General features: G+C 43.9%; 1 protein-coding gene across 1 annotated transcript in view; it reads right to left on the reverse strand.

The window, feature by feature from the left end:
* The window catches only part of LOC135206929 (thymidylate synthase-like), a 26,366-nt gene extending 5,130 nt beyond the window's left edge, over nucleotides 1-21,236 (reverse strand). Inside the window, exons 1-4 of the mRNA XM_064238430.1 lie at nucleotides 21,060-21,236; nucleotides 10,005-10,097; nucleotides 712-847; nucleotides 150-321 (exon numbers count right to left, since the gene is read on the reverse strand). Coding sequence (XP_064094500.1) covers nucleotides 150-321; nucleotides 712-847; nucleotides 10,005-10,097; nucleotides 21,060-21,221 — 563 coding nt within the window. The 5' untranslated portion in view covers nucleotides 21,222-21,236. The remainder of the gene's footprint in view (nucleotides 1-149; nucleotides 322-711; nucleotides 848-10,004; nucleotides 10,098-21,059) is intronic.
* Nucleotides 21,237-22,167: the final 931 nt, after the last annotated feature.

The following is a 22,167-nucleotide window of genomic DNA, read 5'->3' on the forward strand; positions in this document are numbered from 1 at the left end:
AGAGGTAAAAATGCATTACAGGAGTTTGTATATACACAAGTACAATAATGTTACTTAGTTTTTAAAAGTTTATGTGGAAGAACAAGTATTTAAGCCTGGAGGAAAAAATAAAAGAGATCATTAGTAAACATATACGTATACATTTTTACCTGTCAGGAAATCCTGATTTCTCAAGAAATTCCTTGGATGAATTTCCATCCCAAATATGAACTCCCTTTTCCTGAAGCTCTTTTGCATTTGTTGATCCTCGGATGAACCAGAGAAGTTCCTCTGCAACACCTCGCCAAAAGACCCGTTTAGTAGTCAGCAGAGGAAAAACACCTGTTCAAAAGCAATGTGAGATATGTTTTACAGACATTTCAGTTGAAAAAAAAGCAGCATTTACTTGACCTCTAAGTCTTTGCCAAATTTTAACATTTTTCAGTGGTTTGCAATCTAAAGTATTTTGTCTATTAAGAATCAAATGTATCATACTATTACAAATAAGTTAAACAAAGGACTGATGGACTACTATTATAAAAAAGTTAAACAAAGAAGTGGACTATAAAAGTACCTCAAAAAATGAAAAAATAAATGAAACATTAGGCTATATATGCTATTTACCTAATAGATGCAGTTACATTCCACAAGCATAATACTGTAGTGGTAAAGTTGTGAGGGAGGCAACAGCAGGATGAGTCATCAACAAAACTATGGAACTCCAACACTTACCATCTCTAAGAGAAAATCTCATCTGAGCTCCAAAGAGTGAAAGTGTGCCTGTTCCCGTTCTGTCTCCTTTTTTGTTGCCAGTTGTCATTATTCTTCTAATTAAGTCTAAATACTGGTACTCCTCATGCCTTTCTGTCTGTTAAAACATGATATTTTTGTAATAAATAAGGTTTAATATATACAGGCAGTCCCCAGCTTACGACGTTCCAAGGTTACAGCACTTTTCAATTATATTTATCAGAAATTATTTCCTGGTTTACAACGCATGTTCCAGGGTTGCACCGATCTGGCAGAAGAAATATGACTCCAAAAATGCAAAATAATCAATATTTGAAGGCTTTTTTTATGAAAAATGCAATAAAAATGCAGTTTACATAATTTATAATACACCCAAGCATTAAAAGTAAGGTTTTCTTAGGATTTTTTATGATGCCCGGCTTACGACAATTTTCAGCTTATGACGCATCTCAAGAACAGAACCCCCGTCGCAAGCCGGGGACTGCCTGTACTTACCCAGTGATTACATAGCTAAAGTTTCCCACGCTCGGCAGTTAAAATTTTGAAATTTGCGGGTCACGCCAATTGTTTTGGGTAAGTGACAAGAGCCCCTCCCATTTTCAGGGTACAGAGAGGAACAACATAGCAAAGAGCTCAATTTGTTTATGACCTTGTGTCCATGCAAGGGGGGGAAGGGGGGTTCTGATCATGTAATTATTACTGGGTAAGTATATATAAATATGGTATTGTTATGATACAATAAAGTTTTATGCATACTTACCTGGCAGGTATATATATAGCTTATCCTCTTGACGCACTGGCAGAATTTCAAAACTCGCGGCAACCGCTAGTACACTGGTAGTTCAGGTGATGGCCACCCCGCTCCCGTGGCGCTGGTACTTGGAACTATTCCCGTTTTCCTCAGATTTTCTCTGACCCTGTCTCCTGAGGGAGGAGGGTGGGAATTTAATTATATATACCTGCCAGGTAAGTATGCATAAAACTTTATTGTATCATAACAATACCATTTTTATGCATGACACTTACCTGGCAGTTAATATATATAGCTGATTGACACATTTGGAGGTGGGTCATAGACAGCAACATCGTCATAATTCAAAAAATTAACTAAATTTTTAGAACTATGTATTATGTTCCTTACCTGCTAAGGTAGCTGACTTCGTAGGTCCTGCCTCTTAGCCTGCTAAACCTTAGTAGCTCTCAACTAGGACGTGACCTGTTTGTTGAGAAAGCTAACAATAAGGGCCTGACAACTGGACGTGACCAATTTGTTGACAGAGAACCCTAGCCCTCATTTACCACGGCATTCATGCTAGGAAAGTTAGTCACCTGAACCACACACACATATAATAAACACTAACCAACAGACTGAGCTGGTCTTAACCTTCTCAGACAACCATAAAAACACTATAACCTAATTAATATAAAACCTAGCATGTTATTAGGTTATGGGGTGGAAACTCCTTTGCCCAGTACTGTACCTGAGGATACATACGGGCCTAACGTTTGACAATTATCAAAAGTTGTCTTCACGTCTCTAAGGTAATGAGAGCAAACACAGAGTTGTCCTCCAATACGTTGAATCTATAATGTCCTTGAGGGCTAAATTTTTTCCTGAATGCTAAGGACGTAGCTACTGCTGCTCTCACCTCATGAGCTTTAACTTTAATTATACCGAAGCATTCCTCCTGACAAAGCAAATGAGCATCTTTAATGACTTCTCTTACAAAGAAGCCATTGCGTTTTTAGACATAGGTCTAGTAGGATCTTTAACGGAGCACCACAGAGAACATGAAGTTCCCCTAATGCTTCTTGTTCTTTCTACGTAAAACCGTAAGGCTCTTACTGGGCAAAGAACCCTTTCTTGTTCTTGACCTACCAGATCAGCCAGTCCTTCAATCTCAAATGATCTTGGCCATGGATGCGAAGGATTCTCATTCTTTGCTAAGAACTCCTGTTGAAAAGAACAAACTGCTTTGTTGTGCTTCCATCCTATTTGCTTGTCAATAGCTTGCAGCTCGCTAATCCTTTTAGCTGTAGCTAAGGCTACTAAGAAGATAGTTTTCTTCGTTAGCTCTCGCAAAGGCGCACTGCCCATAGGTTCGAACTTATCCGTCTCCAAGAATTTGAGAACGACATCCAAATTCCAAGAAGGGGTTCTGCACCGTCGATCCTTCTTTGTATCAAACGATCTGAGGAGATCTCTAAGATCTGCGTCATTGGACAGGTTTAAAACCTCTGTGTCTAAACACTGCAGACAACATACACTATAGCCTCTAATCGTCTGATTAGCCAAACCTAGTTTCTTTCTTCAGGTATAGCAGGAAATCTTGCAATCTGTGTCACAGAGGTACTGGATGAAGAAATCTTCCGATTCTTACACCATTTACGGAAGTTCTCCCACTTCGACTGTACACTTTGATAGTCGATGGCCTTCGTGCTCTTGCAACTGCCTTCGCTGCTTCTCTAGAAAACCCCCTCGCTCTGACAAGTCTTTCGATAGTCTGAACGCAGTCAGACCCAGAGCGAGGGTGTTCTTGTGGAACCTGTCGAAGTGGGGTTGTTTGAGAAGATCTACTCTCGTGGGTAGACTTCTCGGAGAATCTACTGTCCATTCCAGTACCTCTGTGAACCACGTTTGGGCCGGCCAGTATGGGGCTATCAGGGTCAGCCTTGTTCCTCGACTTTCCCTGAATTTTTTCATTACCTTTCCTAAAATCTTGAACGGGGGAAAAGCGTACGCATCTAGGGACCGTCCAATCTAGTAGGAAGGCATCGACTGCGGACTGCAAGAGGGTCCGGGATTGGAGAACAATAGTTCGGTAACCTCTTCGTCGCTGTGCGGTAGCGAAAAGATCCACTACTGGAGTGCCCCGAGCTTCCACAGTCTCTGGCATACTTGAAGATGCAACATCCACTCCGTGGAAAGCACTTGTCCGTCCCTGCTCAACAGATCCGCCCTGACGTTCTTCTCTCCCTGAATGAACCTGGTGAGCAGGGTGACGTTTTCTCTCTGCGACCAAAGAAGAATCTCCTTCGCCAGGTTGCAAAGGGACAACGAGTGGGTTCCTCCTTGTTTCCGTATATATGCCAGCTGTGGTATTGTCCGCGTTGATCTGCACCACTTTTGCCGCTGATCCACGGTCTGAACGCTTTCATAGCCAAGAAGATCGCCATCAGTTCCTTCCTGTTTATGTGCCATGCCTTTCTTCTTCGCTCCAAAGGCCTGACTCCTCCCGAGGGCCCAGCGTCGCTCCCCAGCCTGCGTCTGACGCGTCGGAAAATAATATCCGGTCTGGGTTCCTCTGCTGGAGTGACGTACCCTCTGACAACCTCTCCGGAACTAGCCACCACTTTAGTTCCTCCTTTATCTTCGAAGGAATTGGAAACCGGAAGGAATCTGGTTGCGATCTTCTTGGCCAGACTTCGTTCAGAAAGAACTGTAAGGGCCTCATGTGAAGTCTCCCTAGTGAAATGAACCGCTCTAACGAAGAGAGTGTCCCCAGCAGGCTCATCCACTCTCTCGCTGAGCATTGGTCTTTCATTAGGAATTCTTGCACTTTCCGTATACACATGGTCTGCCTTTGCGGGTGACGGAAAAGCCCGAAAAGTCACTGAGGATATCAGAATCCCCAAATAAACTAGTTCCTGAGAGGGGATCAATCGTGACTTTTCCAGGTTCACCATCAGACCCAGTTGCCTGAGTTTAATTCCAATGTTACGTCCGTGTCCTCCAGACATTGCTGTTTTGATTGTGCTCTTATGAGCCAATCGTCGAGGTAGAGAGAGACTCTGACTCCTGCCAAATGAAGCCACTTCGCCACATTCGACATCATTCTTGTAAAAATTTGAGGCGCCGTGCACAGCCCGAAACACAGGGCTTTGAATTGATAAATCCTTCCCTGGATCACGAATCTCAAATATTTCCTGGACCTTGGATGAATTGGAATATGGAAGTACGCATCCTGAAGGTCCAGTGTTACCATCCAGTTCCCCTGGTCGTACCGCTGCCAGTACTGAATCGTTCGTCTCCATCGTAAACTTGGTCTTTTCTACGAACAAGTTTAGCTGGCTTACGTCCAGTACCGGCCTCCAACTTCCTGATGATTTCGGTACTAGAAACAGACGGTTGTAAAACCCTGGGGATTCGTGATCCAGAACCGGTTCTATTGCCCCCTTTTCTATCATGGTGACGACCTGATGCCAAAGAGCCTCTCTCTTCTCTAAATCGATGTAATGAGCCCCTAGGGCTCTCGGAGCTGTAGCGAGAGGTGGTTTCTTGAGAAAGGGAATCTTGTACCCTTCCTTCGCTACCTTTACGGACCAAGGATCCGCTCCTTTGCTTTGCCAGACTTCCCAGAAGTCTAAAAGTCTGGCCCCCACACAAGTCTGGAGGACTTCTGCCTCATTGTTTGGTTGAAGTTTTGGCCCCTCTTTTGGTTGGAACTCTTTTCCCTCTAAATGCTGGTCGAGCGAAAGTCCTACCCCGAAAGGGCTGCTGTGCTGTCTTCGTATCCTTCGTAGTCTTATTCATGACCTTAGAAGGTAAATACTTCCTTACCGATGACGTAAGAAGATCTTGAGTCGCCTTCTGAGTGAGGGAGAGAGATATGTCCTTAATGATCTCTTGCGGGAAGAGCTGTCCTGACAGAGGAGAGAACATCAACTCCGACTTTTGCGCGTTCGACACTCCTTTAGCAGCGAACGAGCATAAGAGATGTCTTTTCTTCAAGACGCCTGCTGTAAAAATTGAAGCCAATTCATTAGCTCCATCTCTCAAGGCTTTATCCATACAGGACATAATACTACTCGACAACTTCGGATACTGACGACTCTTCCATCTCCGAAGTTCGAGCCAGGGCCCCCAACGACCAGTCAAGAAAATTAAACACCTCAAAGGTCCTAAAGATACCTTTGAGTAAATGGTCGAACTCCGACGAAGTCCACCACACTTTGGCTGAATGCAAAGCATGTCTACGGGAGCTATCCACTATGTTGGAAAAGTCTCCCTGGGAGGAGGCAGGCACTCCCAGGCCAAGACTTTCCCCCGTAGCATACCAAACCACCAGACTTCGAAGCCAACTTGGCCGGAGGAAATACAAAAGAAGTCTTCCCCGACTCTTTCTTCTCCTTCAACCACTCTTTACGCGTTGAAGGGCTTTCTTGGCCGAAATGGACAAAGTCATTTCAAAAAAACGACGATTTCTTGGCTGTCTTCGTCTTCGAAAATTGCGACAAAGGCGATGGCGGGCCTGAAGGTTGAAAATCTCCTTCAAACAAAGAAAGAAGGCACTCTGTTAGCCTCCTGTAGTCCGAAGAAGGAGCTTCCGTCTTGTCCTCTTCCGCACTCTCCGCAAATTCTTCCTCCTGCGAAGAAATATCTTGAAAACCAAGATCCTGCTGACTCTCCAATTCAGAGTCCTTATGCAGCTCTTGTTTAGAAAGCGAATGCGGCACTGACTCCCTATAAAACTCCTCTCTTCCTTGTCGAGACAATGTTTTGACTTGCTGCCGCCTGCGTCCTGCGTCCTCCTGAACGTATGCGTCCACCATGCGTCCATCACTTCTCCTCTTGCGTCCTGCGTCCTGTACTTCGTCCTTCTTAAGGGACGCACTGCGTCCTGGATCGCGTTGTACGTCCTGCGTCCTCTTGGAGGACTTAACCGGGAGAGACGAGTCCTTACGTCTAACCGAAGGTTGTTCGGGCTTCTCCCATGATTGAACAATCAACTGCCAATCTCTGCTGCATGTCCCGCAGCACCTCCTTCGTTTCCGCCTCCTTACGAGACTCCTGATGATGAGGAGATCGAGGACGCACCGGGCTAACACGAAGAGGCGAGCGAACTTCCAACCTGACCGTGAAATCCTCTTCCTTTTGATAGGGATCATCTCTTCATCCTCCGATGAAAAAATCTCAGGGCTACACCACCCTTCTTGGTCGAAAGCCCTTTCCTCCTGTGAAGAGGACGGAAAGTATGACCTCTTGAGAGGACGCGATACTTCCGCGAACCGCCTACTCTTTCCCGAGGCTGAACTATCCGAAGAATAACGGCACTTCCCAGTATCGCCTTTTCTATGGCGTACTGCAGCAGCCTGGGACTTATCAACAGGACTGCCTGAAGGGACGACTGATCGCAAGTCAACCCCTCTCGCCTCCCTTCGACTGTCGGACATGGCCTTCTCCCCTTGGGTCTGGGAGCTTGACAGAGGTCTCGGTCTAGGAGCACGAGAGAGACGATCAGGCGCCCCCATCCACAACACTGTCACCAAAACACTTCCACTTTGTCTGTTAATCGTTTAATTTGATCTCCCATGGACGCAAGGGCAGCGAACACTTTCACTATTTGTGGATCAGTAGTATCCTCAGATACAGCAACTGGAGCAGGAGAAACCTGGGGGGAAGGTGTTACATCTACATGGAATGAGCTGGAGAAGACACATGCAAGGAATCATCCAAAGGTTTACTCGAAGATCCCGATCTTTCACTCCTAGATACAGATCTTCTAACCCGATCTTTTTCTAATCTCTCCACATACTTCATAAGAGCCTTCCACTCTTTCTCATTCAGACACTGACATTCATTGCACCTATTGTCCCACGTACATACAAACTCCCGACACTTCTTACAAATAGTATGTGGATCTACCGATGATTTCGGCAGTCTCACCTTACACCCTTCTTTCACACAAACTCTAAACATACTTCCTGAATCAGACATACTAAAACAAGATCCAAACAAAATGCGATTGCCACTCTAACTTCGTGAATACGATACCAATATCCAAAAGTCAGATAACGAGCAGGAAATTCTAACAGAGAACCAACAACGATGTTGCCGTTCGGCTGGCAGAGAAAATCTGAGGAAAACGGGAATAGTTCCAAGTACCAGCGCCACGGGAGCGGGGTGGCCATCACCTGAACTACCAGTGTACTAGCGGTTGCCGCGAGTTTTGAAATTCTGCCAGTGCGTCAAGAGGATAAGCTATATATATACCTGCCAGGTAAGTGTCATGCATAAAAATATCATTTTTATAAGTAACTTATCCAGTAACTACATAGCTGATTCCCACAATGATAGGAGGTGGGATGCACGGACATATCTACCCCAAAACAATAAGCATGATTATGAATTTGGAAGTAGAAAATACCTCTAACATTGACACAATGTTTGTTATTTCCTTACCTAATAAGAGAGCTGCTGCAGATAAATACTGGCTCTGGTTTGATGCTCATCTTATCTAGTAGAAGCTTGGCTGTATACCTGTGGAGCGCCTGCTACTTCAATGGGGACTTTGCAGCAAAGGATGATTCCGACTGCTAGCAGAGAACACAATTTGCCCCTGCCCAGGCCGCAGTACCATAATCAACAACATTAAAAATTCTATTGTCAAGGTGAGGAGAAAATATGAAGGGAGAATTGCTCTCTACACTTCCTCCCCCAACACCGCGCTAGCTGCTGTAAATGAGTTTGTTTCTTTTGTAAAGTGAAAGCCCATGAGTTAGGGCAGTCACCACTTCTTTGGCGTTCAAATGTAATTTATCCCTCTTGTCTATTTTACAAGTGACTATCTGGAAATGTAAATTAGTTTTCACTTCTATGCGATATGTAGACGGTTTACATGTGTTGTAAACCGTCTACATATCGCACAGAAGTGAAAACTAATTTACATTTCCAGATAGTCACTTGTAAAATAGACAAGAGGAATAAATTACATTTGAACGCCAAAGAAGTGGTGACTGCCCTAACTCATGGGCTTTCACTTACAAAAGAAACAAACTCATCTCCCACTAATGAATGGGCTTCCAAGATGATATCTCTAAGGAAGAATGCCAGGGCATTCTTCAAGAGAGGACATAAAGGATTCATCACTGAACACCACAGACTGTTCGAAGGTCCACGAACTCCCTCAGTTCTGTGAAAGTAATATTTAAATGCCCTCACAGGGCATAGAATTCTTTCCTCCTGGGCCCAAATTATTAGAACATTCTTGATGAAAAACGAATGAGGCCATGGTTGAGAGGGTATCTCATTCTTTGCCAAGAATTCCAGTGAATATGAGCATACGAACTGCATTTTCCTGGGAAAAACCAACTTTTCTGTCTATAGCATGGACTTCACTAACTTGTTTTGCCGTACTGCAAAAATGGAGGAGCTCTTGACACTTACCCAAAACAATTAGTGCAACCCACGAATTTCAAAATCTTAAATTCCGAGCGAGTGCAACTTTAGCTATGTAATAACTAGGTTAATTATATAAAATAAAAAATCTTACAATCATAATAAAAATAAAATGTTTTATTTTTCATGTATCTTTACAGAGACCTTATTTTCTTCAAGGCCACAGACTTTCCTGAATACTTCTACAACACCTAAGGTTTGTACATTCATGGGTACAAAATCTACTGAAGGTCTGATATCCAAGAAACATATAAAAATAGTAATAAAAACAAAGCAAAGCAGTAAGTTTTAGCTTTATGATACCCTAATACCTAATACCCCAAAATAAAGAAACTGCATACAATGAATGTTCAGTTAAGTATATCTTAGTTTTACCAGACCACTGAGCTAATTAACAGCTCTCCCAGGGCTGGCCCGAAGGATTAGATATTTTTACGTGGCTAGGAACCAATTGGTCACCTAGCAACGGGACCTACAGCTTATTGTGGGATCTGAACCACACTATATCAAGAAATTAATTTCTATCACCAGAAATAAATTCCTCTGATTCCACGTTGGCCGAGCCGGGATTCGAACTTCGGACCACCGGATTGGCAGCCGAGATACAATGGAACAATGGATGATATATGAACATGTTAACTGGAGGCTTCAAATAGCAGATGGATCAAATTAAACAAAAAATTTCAAATGAAATTTAGAAAACTCCAAAGGAACAGTTGTGAGTGAAACAAATGGTCTGACCATTACTCAGTACACTTAGTACCTGCCTCCATTTTAGTCTCTCCAAACCTGGATGTCATACTTCTTTAAACTTCATACTGCTCTCATTTTTACATTGATTGAAGGAAAACATCAATCTAGCAAGTCTTAATTCTAGAAATGTGACTCAGCAGTCTCTCTAAACTACTTTATAATAAAGTCTAATACATATCCCTTTGGTTTGTAAATTACTCCTCAAAAAGACTTATTACAAAGTAAAATAACTTGCACTAGTATATCAGCTAATACCAAGAAATTCTAATACCCTACTGGAAAACCATGTATATATTGACTAAGAGTATGATACATAAAAAAAACAATAAAAAATAATAATTACCTGTTCAGTATTTTCCACTGTTCCATCTTTCGAACAATTTTCAGCATTCTTTTCTGTGTTGTCTGTAACCATTGTAGACACTGAATGAGGAACCTGAAAAGAAAAAAATGTTATTGTTATAATACAATTAAGTTTGTTCATACTTACCTGGCAGATATATATATAGCTGTATTTCTGACGTCCGACAGAATTTCAAAATTCGCGGCACACGTAGTGGGGCGGCCAGGTGGTAGTACCCATTCCCGCCGCTGGGCGGCGGATATCAGGAACCATTCCCATTTTCTATTCATATTTATTCATGGCCCTTGTCTCCTGAGGGGAGGAGGGTGGGCACTCTAAGTATATATATCTGCCAGGTAAGTATGAACAAACTTAATTGTATTATAACAATAACATTTTGTTCATGAAACTTACCTGACAGATATATATATAGCTGAATCACACCTTCGGATGGTGGGTAGAGACAGACTAGGATTTTTTAGGAAATTTAAAATCAAATAAAAGATTATCTTATTGGTTCCTTACCTGATAGCAAAGTAGACTATGTGATTACTGTCACCAAAAGCCTGCTTATGCTTTAGCAGAGTTGCCAGCCAGGTGTTGACCTGTAGTGCTGGTGCTCTCTGGATGCTCTGTCAACGGGGGCGTGACCACAATGTGACAAGACCATCTAGGCAAACATATGGCAGTAACACAGCAACCGACCACCACCTGACCAACTAACGCCAAAAAACCCCTGATATTAACACTATGGAATGGGAGATTTCACAGAAGATCTCACCATCAACCACAAAACACAAAAACTAACCTAACTAAGCTAAGGGATAGGGAGAGAGCTACCTTCAGCCCCCAAAACTGTGTCTGCCGAAATGTAAGGTCCCAAAGAACTACAGTTCTCGTAAATCGTCCTCACATCCCGGAGGTAATGTGAGGCGAATACGGAATTGCTCCTCCAGAAGGTGCTATCAAGAATATCTCTTATAGACATGTTCCTTTGGAAGGCAAGAGAGGTAGCTACGGCTCTGACCTCGTGAGCTTTCACTTTAAAGAGGCTCATATCAGTCTTCTGGCAAGATGAATGAGCCTCTTTAATGACGTCCCTCAAGAAGAAAGCAACAGCATTCTTCGACAACGGTAAATCCGGTCTCTTCACCGAGCACCAGAGATTACCTGAGGGACCTCTTATCTCTCTAGTCCTATTCACATAGAACTTGAGAGCCCTGACAGGGCACAGGGCTCTCTCTGGTTCTTGACCCACGAGACTCGATATTCCTTTGATATCGAAGCTCTTTGGCCAAGGATTAGACGGGTTCTCGTTCTTAGCCAAGAAAGAAGGGTTCAACGAGCAGACAGCGCTGTCTCCCTTGAAACCCACTAGGCTACTGAACGCTTGGATTTCACTAACTCTCTTCGCCGTCGCCAGAGAAGTTAGGAAAAGCGTTTTCCTCGTCAAGTCCCTTAGAGAAGCTTCATGGAGAGGCTCAAAGGGACTAAGCATCAGATGTTTCAATACCACATCTAAATTCCATGAGGGCGGTCTTGCCTGTGGAATTTTGGTAGTTTCAAACGACCTTAAGAGATCGTGCAGATCCTTATTGTCGGAAAGGTCCATTCCTCTGTGGCGAAAAACGGCAGACAACATACTCCTATAACCTTTGATTGTAGGAACTGCCAATTTTTGCACATTTCTTAGATGGAGAAAGAAATCTGCTATCTGATTCACAGAGGTCGTGGAAGAGGAAATTCCTTCCTTCTTGCACCATGCCCTGAAGGAAGACCACTTAGACTGGTAGACAGCTCTTGAAGAGGCTCTTCGAGCATTAGCGATTGCTCTCGCAGCTGCCTTTGAAAAGCCTCTCGCTCTGGCCAGCTTTTCGATAGTCTGAACGCAGTCAGGGCCAGAGCGGAGAGGTTTTGGTGAAACCTTTTGAAGTGAGGCTGTCTGAGTAGATCTCTCTCCAGGGCAAACGGTTCTTGGGAAGTCCACAAGGAACGTCCATGACCTCTGTGACCACTCTCTTGCTGGCCACATTGAGCAATCAGAGTCAACCTTGTCCCTTCTGACGCTGCGAACTTTCTCATTACGTCCCCCATGATCTTGAATGGGGGAAAGGCGTAAAGATCCAGGTCTGTCCAGTTCCAGAGCAACGCGTCCACTGCAATTGCCCCCGGGTCCATAACCGGGGAGCAATACAGAGGAAGTCTCTTCGTCCTCGATGTTAGCGAACAGGTCTACTAGAGGACGTCCCCACAATTTCCATAACTTTTGACAGACTTTCCTGGTGCAAGGTCCATTCTGTTGGCAGCAGCTGATTCCGGCGGCTGAGAAGGTCCGCCCTGACATTCTGAACCCCTGCCACGAATCTTGTCAGGATCTTGATGTGCCTTGCGTTTGCCCATAGTAGAAACTTCCTTCGCCAGGAGAAAAAGGGATCTGGAGCGAGTCCCTCCCTGATTCTTTAGATACGCAAGGGCTGTGGTACTGTCCGAGTTGACTTGAACAACCTTGCTTGACAGCTTCTCTTCGAAGAACTGCAGCGACAGGAATATCGCTGCCAGTTCCTTTACATTGATGTGCCAGGCTACCTGTTCCCCTCTCCAGGAGCCTGACACTTCTTCCCCCCCTAGTGTTGCTCCCCAACCGGAAGTGGAAGCGTCTGAGAACAACACTAGGTCGGGGCTCAGAAGATTTAAGGAGAGGCCCTCTCGTAACTTCTGAGGGTCGAGCCACCATCTTAAGTGAACTCTTACATCGTTGGAGATCCTTAGGATCGCATTTAGGTCCCCTTTCGACTTCCATTCTTCCGCAAGGAAGAATTGAAGAGGCCTGAGGTGCAGTCTTCCCAGCGAGACAAACTTTTCTAGTGAGGAAATGGTGCCCAGCAGAACTCATCCACTCTCACCGAACAAGCTTCTCTCTCTAGGAAGGCTGCGACTTTCTCTAACCCCAGTCGCTGACGTTCCTGGGATGGAAACGCCCGAAAAGCCACTGAATCCATCTGAATCCCCAGATACACGATGGACTGTGTCGGGGTCAGATGGGACTTTTCGGTGTTGACCAACAGACCCAGAGACTTTGCTAGGGCTAGCGTCAACTGAAGGTCCTTCAGACACTTCTGCCTCGACGACGCTCTGATCAGCCAATCGTCGAGGTAGAGGGAGATCCTGATTCCTGACGAATGGAGCCACTTCGCTACAATTCCTCATAATCATTGTGAAAACCATTGGGGCCGTGCTGAGACCAAAACAAAGGGCTCTGAACTGCCAAACCCTGTTGTCCAAGACGAATCTCAGGTACTTCCTTGACAGAGGGTGGACTGGGACGTGGAAGTATGCGTCCTGCAGGTCTAGAGACACTCATCCAGTCGCCAGGTCTCAATGCTCCCAGCACCGACTGAGGAGTATCATTCTGAACTTTATCTTTTTTCTACAAAAAGATTTAGCCTGCTCACATCCAGGACCGGGCGCCAACCTGATGACTGCTTTGGCACAAGGAAAATCCTGTTGTAGAAGCCCGGTGACTCTAGGTCCAGGACTTGTTCCACCGCTCTTTTTTTCGACCATCTGGTCTAAGAGATCGAAAAGAACCCTTTTCTTCTCTCCCTGATAAGATGGAGAGAGGTCTCTGGGAGTCGAAGTCAAAGGAGGAGGATGAAGAAAAGGGATCTTGTACCCCCGTTCTACTATCTTGAGGGTCCAAGGGTCCGCTCCTCTCTGCCTCCAAGACTCCGCAAAGAATTCCAGTCTGGCCCCGACTGGTGTCTGAAGGACGAGATCTTCACTTGCTGGTTTTCGGTTTGAATGAAGCTCTTCCTCTTGAAAAACCTCTCCCTCGGGGAGCTGCTCTCGAGGGGGGTGCCCCGCGAAAGGGTTTGACTTTCTTCGGGGGTTTGCTGAAAGTTGACGTGGAAGGAACCGCTGGACGTCTTGAAGATTGAACCAAGAGGTCCTGGGTCGCCTTCTCTTGCAAACTCTGTGCAAGATCCTTTACCATAGCCTGGGGGAAGAGATGGTCCGAAAGAGGCGCAAAGAGCAAATCCGCTTTCTGAGCTGGAGATACCGACTTAGCCGTAAAATTGCACAGCAATGCTCTTTTCTTTAGGAAAGCAGTTCCAAAATTCGAAACTAGCTCCTCCGAACCATCCCTGACGGCCTTGTCCATACATGACAACACGCTGGACAGCTCCCCCAGGCTGAGAGAATCAGGACTTCTAGACTGACGGTCCAAAACTCCCAGACACCAGTCTAGGAAATTAAAAACATTAAGGGTACGAAGAAGACCCTTCAAGTGGTGGTCAGTCTCAACTGGAGTCCAGGTCACCTTAGCCGACGCTAAGGAAGACCTCCTCTGGGCGTCCACTAAACTGGAGAAGTCACCCAACGCGGACGAAGGGACCTTTATCCCGACATCCTCCTTGGTCTCATACCAAACTCCTCCTTTCCCTGCGAGTCTAGAGGGTGGATGGGCGAAAGTGGTCTTGCCCTGATCCTTCCTTCTGGACATAAAGTCTTGGAGTTTCTTAAACGCCCTCTTGGTCGACAGAGACGTTTTCATTTCGACGAATTCAGGGGTCTTTACGGTCTTGGACGACGAAAGTTGTGAGGGAGGAGACCTAGGGGCTGTAGGCTGGAACTTGTCTCCGAATGCTGAACGCAACAGCCTAACAAGAACCTTGTAGTCCGAGACAGCTGAAGCTACCGGCTGTTCTTCCTCTACGGAACTCCCCGGACTACTATGCTCCCCTTCCTCCCTAAGAGGAACTGGAGAAAGCCTATCAGGAGAGGGAGTAAGTCCCTTAGGCTCAATCCTGAATAAAGACTTCCGTTGGTTGGAGGTATCCCTTACAGGTACGGAAGCAGCCGTACGTTGTTCTTTAGATGCACGGACATCTTCCGAAAGAGAAGCATCCTTAGAAGTCAAGTCAACTGTTTTAACCGAAGCTCCCCTTCGAAAGGAAGAGCGAGCTTCCTGAAGAGCAGCGCCAAAAGCGTCCTGCTTAGAAGAGCGAGCGTCCTGCTTTGCAGGCTCCAAAGCGTCCTGCTTCACACGGCGAGCGTCCTGCGGAGCGTCCTCAAAAGCGTCCTGTCTATGACCAGAAGCGTCCTGCTTCGCACGCCGAGCGTCCTGCCGAGCGTCCTTCAAAGCGTCTTGAAGAGAGCTCAAAGCGTCCTGTCTAGCACGCCGAGCGTCCTGCCGAGCGTCCTCAACCGCTACTTGCCGAGAGCGCAAAGCGTCCTGCTTCGAACGCCGAGCGTCCTGACGAGCGTCCTCTCCTGAGCGAGTAAAAGATCTGCTAGGAGAGCGAGAACGTTGACGATCCGGAGGCGGAGAGAGAGACGAGCGAGCTGAGAGAGAATGAGGCCGCTTCGTCCTCTTGACGGGCAGCCGAACGTCCTTCCTACGCCTAGACTCGACTGCTGCTGGGCAAGTCCTCTGAGCCATCAGCGACGTAATCTGGTCCTGTAGGGACACAAGGATATCCTTCGTAGGTGACGAAGGAGCAAACGAAGGGGCAGGACTGAGACTGCGAGAAGGCGAGGGGCGAGGGGACGCCTCCTTCCTTCTAGCAGGTACAGCTATCTGCCTCTCAGGTGAACACGCCTGTGCGTACACTAACGTCCTCATCGGTAGAACGCCTTCCTCTCTTCTGGGGAGGAAAGGCGTCATAAGCGTCCTCTGACGAAAGAGGAGACATAGGACGTGAAGCGTCCTCAAAGCGAAAAGTCCTTTTCAGCGGACGCGAGTCTCTCCGAGCGCTCCACCCCTTGCGCGGGGAGGACGCTTCGGAGGACGAAAAGCAATCTTTAAGGATACGCGCTCGTGCGCGCTCCTTGGCAGCCTGGGATTTAGCAACAAGGCCTGCCGAAGGGACGCCAGATCGGTGGGGAGCCCCGTAACCCTCCTGCGGCTTCGACATACCCACTCCCTGAGTCCTGGGAGTCCGATAGAGGTCTAGGCCTAGAGGCATTATGGGGCCGATCTGACGCCCCCTCTCCACAACACTAGGGGCACTGACACAAACTTTCACTGGGCCGGTTTCTAGGGCCAAACACTTTAGATTCGAGAGCACGAATAGACTCTAGAATCAGAGAAAGGGTGTTACCTTCTCCAGACACAGCACTGGGGCCCGAAGGCAACAACACAGGATTAGGTTGGGCAAAATCTACTGGTGTTAGCGGAGGAGAAATGTTACTATCCTTACCTTTAGTAGAGCTGCCCTTAGAGGAAGACCTCCTGACTCTATCGCGCTCTAATTTACGCCGATAGGTCTCCATACATCCTCCATTTATCATCATCCAAATCCTTACATTCATTGCACCGATCATCAGCCACGCAAACATGCCCCCTGCAATCCATACAAACGTGTGAGGATCAACTGAAGGTTTAAGAAGCCTCACCTTACATTCACTCCTCACACACACTCTGTAACTTCCCGAACTTGATCCAGACATACTGAATCTAGAAAAGCCAATCCAAAATCAAAACCAATCCACTATTCCGCGTGCCAATCCAACAATCCAGAAGTCGATACCAAAAGTCAATCCAGATAATATTATGCGAGATAATGAAAAAATCCTAGACGGAGGTACTGTAAACAGATGTTTGCAGCACCGGCGACAGAAAAAATATGAATAGAAAATGGGAATGGTTCCTGATATCCGCCGCCCAGCGGCGGGAATGGGTACTACCACCTGGCCGCCCCACTACGTGTGCCGCGAATTTTGAAATTCTGTCGGACGTCAGAAATACAGCTATATATATATCTGTCAGGTAAGTTTCATGAACAAACACATTTTGATCTATTATTAACTTCAAGCTGAAAGGTATAAAATAACAGTCTTATACTGTATATTAACCTCAAAAACAATAATAGGAAAAAAAATCTTTAAATACACTGAAAATGATTCTATGACAGTTACTAAAGATAAAAATGCAATCTAATAACACATTACAAATAACATTCATATGACTAAGAATTTTTACTGTCATGGTTTGGAAGATACTTTAGTGGTGTCTACTGTACAGCTGAGGTGGTTTGACCTGTATGTGGTTGCCTAGTATTAAAAAAAAAAAAAAAAAAAAAAAGTCTTAACAGCTGCTTAGATTCAAAATTTTGCAGATAGCACTTCAATTTAGTTTGCGTAGGTGACAGCCCATCCCACTAATGGAATACTGGAACAGCCTAGCAGACAATCCTCATTCATTTTATGCCTATGTCCATCAGAGGGAAGGAGAGTGGGCTCTGATTCTGTAATTATTTAGTAAGTACAGATAAATAAAACTTTATTTTATTATAAAAATGACAAATTTTTCATTTATTTCTATTTTTCATAGCTAACAAACCTGAGGTCATAACAGTAGGATAAATCTTCTGGTGCCAGCTGGAATCTGGTTAAAACAATTAAAAATTGTAAATGCAAGGAATCTGCGGCATCTGGCATCCGATACGTAGTTGAGGTGGAAGCGAGTCAAGAGATCGCACTTGAATCTAGCGATGCATCAGACTTTCTGGGGGAGCCATGAGTGTAACTCCTTTGAGGAAAAACAGCGGCTACCAAAAATAGGTTGTTCCTATGACAAAACCTTTTCATAATCACTGTCAGCTGCTATGTCAAAATTTTCACAACTCACAAAGTAAATAACCTAAGCAAACCTTACCTGCAGTGCAACATCCTACCTAGGTAACTACCGGGGCGGGTTAATTGCTGGTGCCCCCCTCCTACCATTTATAAAAAGCAAACAGGCATACACAGATATACAAACTTGAAAATTACACTATACTATAAATAAATGGTGGGTACCTACATCTAGATGATCTGTAGGTACAAATTTAGGGTAGTAGCCAAAGCAGAGGAGGGAGAAATGGACAGGTGTTGGTAATTATGCCTACTAGCAAAAACTTCCATGGAATAGGTAAAAGTTACTCAAAACTACCAGAAAAGTAACTTACCCGGTTAACTACTACCTAGTAATTAGGCTTTAGGGAAATGGAGCATAACTCAATGGAACACAGATGAAACAGTCAGAGAATAGGTACTACTACTCCCGCAAGCCTGGTTCCCGCCAGTTGCTAATAAGAATATTTACTGCCTTTTATTTATCTTTTAAATTATGTTTATTACATGAACATCTTTTGTTTGTAATTTTACTCTCATCCCCAACAGCACCTACTTGCATATTCCTAACTGGTAGCCTGTTCTAGACTACAAGGAACAGTTCTGCAAATACGAAAGCCACTAGGGATTGGAAGGTCAAATGTATTTTGCCATGTTTAATACCACCTAGCCCCTGGGGGGTTAATTACAGTTGACAGACAAAAAATAACATTAAATTCTTAATAAGCAATCAAAATACTACATAGAAAAAGTCAATTTCCAAGGCAATAACAGACAGAGCAATTGCTTAGACCTAGGGTAAAAAACCACATGGTACAGGGGTGGACCATTTACGATCAATGTGTACAACCCCAAGAAAAGTACATTATAATGCGTCCTGACACAGGAGTAGAGGTCTTTAGCTCCGTTTCTCACCAACAAGAAGTCGCGTCTGATGCCCATCTCCGATGTCAGGACACGTTATAGGCTAATGTACTTTTTTGGGGGTTGTACACATTGATCGTACATGGTCCACCCCTGTACCATGCGGTTTTTTACCCTACCTACCTAATAACAGAATTGGAATATACTATGAAATGTAAAATGTTTTTAAAGGTGCAACAAGTGGAAACTTTGTAGTTGCACTATGAAACAAATGTTTGGCAAGGATAGGTAGAAAGTAAAATGGAAGAAAGGGATTAGTGTTAACATACCTAGGTACAGCAAAAGGAATAGGCTAGGTAAAAGGGTTGCCTTATAACAGAATTGGAATATACTATATGAAATTTAAAATGTTTTTAAAGGTGCAACAAGTGGAAACTTTGTAGGGTAGAATATCACGACAGGCCAACCCTCATCACGGTGGACGGGTCTTATTCACTCAATATTTAATTGGTGAAACATGAATACAATTGCAACTCTAAGCATACCATTTAAGACTGAAGTTTCGTCAACATATTGTGATATATGAAAGCCCCATACGAATTAAAATAAGCATGTGAGCTCTTCGTAAAATATGTTTTCAAGGCAGTTTTGAAATCCAATATGGCGGCTACGTTTTGCATGGACGGTTCTCATCAGTGACGGCCACCATCTTTCCCCAGCCTTCCCAGCACTCATTTGAACAATGTTAGCGTATGTATGTAACGTTTATTGATCTTACTCAAGATTGCAGTTGTAATCAGCACAATAAAACAACATTTTGTTGCCTATATTAGTGAAAGTATGAAACTTGTTATTCCCGGGGTTATGGTTGGAACTGAATTCATTCTTACCTTGTAATCAGTGGTTTTATCCTTACTGCCATCACAACTGAAACTCCACAGTGCTTATTTGATTGTAATTATACACATTTTGGTCTTAATTCACTCCACAGTGCACTCGAACCACATTGCTGTTCGTGTTTCCTAAGCACTCACTCCGTAAACAAAGTTACGAGCAGCAGACGACAACACTGATTATGAGATGCAAAGCTTTATTCCCTTAATTGTTTACTTTACTCAATATTTAGTTTAACTCTACTTCAAAATGTTTATTTAATTCATGTCCATTATCCCTTTTTTGCAACCAAATTAACCCCCCAAAATTACAAATGTTTCGGATGTATACTTACGAGCAGACGACGTGAGGAAAAATGGCTCATCGTTGCCAATCTAGTGGAGCGTCACACATACGCCGATGCATTTACAAACTGTTTCGATGAATTCTAGTTGTCTTAGTAATGCAGTAATGATAAAATTGCTCTAATATGTATATATACTACAAATAGATACGCTAATTTCACTTATTTCCCCGGTTTTGTGTAAGTCTTATACCTAGTTTGGAGGGTAAACACATACCAATTGACAACACTGATAAACAATTGAAGAGCGCAAAACGCCGCAAAGAATGCCGTAGTCCCCTTGAATAAGTACGAATAAGTGCTGGTAAGAGGTGGGTTTACGATTGTTGTGATGAAAGTGCCCCAGCGTCTATGGGTACAAGTGGTGTGCAGATTTAGCACATGAAATGGGAAGTTTGTTGACACAAGCGACTCCGTAAATATCAAGATAGCGTCAATCTTCGAAACATTTTTAGTTGTAAGTAAAAATTTCTAAAGCGTTTTGGTGAGATTTCCACTGCAGTAGGCCACCCTTTTCAGTACCCTCTGTTTAAATCTTAAAATTTGGCCTTAATTTCTAACTTTGGAGAAAATACTTACTTCGAAAGGAGAGTAGAGGTCTTTAGCTCCGTTTTTCCCCAACAAGAAGTCGCGACTGATGCCCATCTCCGGTGTCAGGACGCGTTATAATGTACTTTTTCGGAGGGTGGCTAGGTGTTGATTGTAGGTGGCCTGCTTGGCCTGCTGTGATATTCTACCCTAGTTGCACTATGAAACAAATGTTTGGCAAGGATAGAAAGTAAAATGGAAGAAAGGGATTACCTAGTACCTATTAACATACCTAAGTACAGCAAAAGGAATGGGCTAGGTAAAAGGGTTGCAGCTGGGGGGCTAAAGGGATACTTAGGGTAAAATACCGAATGGCCACCTGGCAGCCACCTCTACCAGTGCTACCGTTTTCCCGAAAATTGGAAATTACCTATGGCCTTAATTTGCGACTTGGGAGAAAACACATACTTCGAGAGGAAAGTAGAGGTCTCGAGGTGTTGCTTCGACGCTCTTGACTAATGTCTATCCTGGGTTACAAGACATGTTAGTTCTTTTTTGAGAAGGTGGTAGCGCTATGGTAGAAGCTGGTCATTCAGTATTTTACCCTTGTACTGCAAAAAACTTCATCTGGTAGCTAGCCTAATGCCTACAGTGAACTGTTGAAACTAGCCTAACACCCCAATGGGAAGTAGCTACAAGTAGTAGGTATGTTGGCTTACGTAAATCGGTAGTGAACTTTCACTTAAGGAACACAAATAATTTGAAGTTTGTCACTTTAAGGAACAGATATTGTGAAGTTTGCCTCTAACCTTCTCTTTAATATCCTTATATTTCTTTAGAAGACAGCCCAGCACGAGGGTGAAAGTTGCTTTTGTACTCGATGACCGACGCTGAAGTTTTAGTGTTGCTTGTTGACAAAACAACTTTGCCGCCAGACTTACCCGCCCTTTCTTCTTTTTTAAAATTGACATTAAACTTCACATTTAACTTTGCAGATTAAAGTTGTCTGATAACTAGTGAAAATGGAAGGCAAGAACATATCTTAAAATTCTAGAGAAAATGGCTACCAGAATGTTTAATAGAGGACTAGAGAGAGTGTGGATGAAAAAGAAAAATAAATTTGGGGACTATATGCTGAATGCTGGTGATCGGCAATCAGATGAGTCGTAATGTATACAAAAGCAGTCTTAGTTTCTTTATTCCACATACTACGCAAGTTTTCGTAAATATTTGAAATATACAAGTGAGAATTAAAGGAAATAAATCTAATTGTTTCAATCAATCAGTGGTTCCCGGGTGAGAAGATAGAAATGATTTACTGGTGTGTAAGATAAGTCAATCATGAAATTTCAGATGATTAGGAAAACGCTGATGTAAAACGCTTGGGTTATACTGAGCAAATTATCTGGGAATCCCAGTGTTAAATGTTAATATAGGATAAATGGTTCTCTTTATCCAGTCCACTTATTTTTTCAGAGTTTATTGTTTATATTTGTTTTTAATGGAATCGAATTTATGGCTGCAGGGAAAAATTTCCGTTGCTAGAATTATTCTTAATACCAGAAAAAAAAAAGTTAAACACTGATTGGACGAATGCGAATGCTAACATTTAATGCAATCTAGGAGTCGATGGAAACATTACGGACAACATGAGCACAAATGCAGTCAGGTGGTCACCATAATGTAGTCTTACTTCCTTCACCAAGGATAATACAGTAACTTTAATACACATCATGCAAGTTACCTGCAAGATGAAAACAAATAAAACATGGGGAAATTTTAACTCTAGAGAGTTTAGGAAACTTGAAAAATTGGGATTTCAGAATACTTGTGTGAAATTTAAACAGAAAAACGCATAGTATAAATGCTAAAATCTGCCCAAAGGAAATAAATTTTTAGAACATCAGTCTGGTTGAC

This window comes from Macrobrachium nipponense, chromosome 31, assembly GCF_015104395.2.
Source record: "Macrobrachium nipponense isolate FS-2020 chromosome 31, ASM1510439v2, whole genome shotgun sequence".
NCBI lineage: Eukaryota > Metazoa > Arthropoda > Malacostraca > Decapoda > Palaemonidae > Macrobrachium > Macrobrachium nipponense.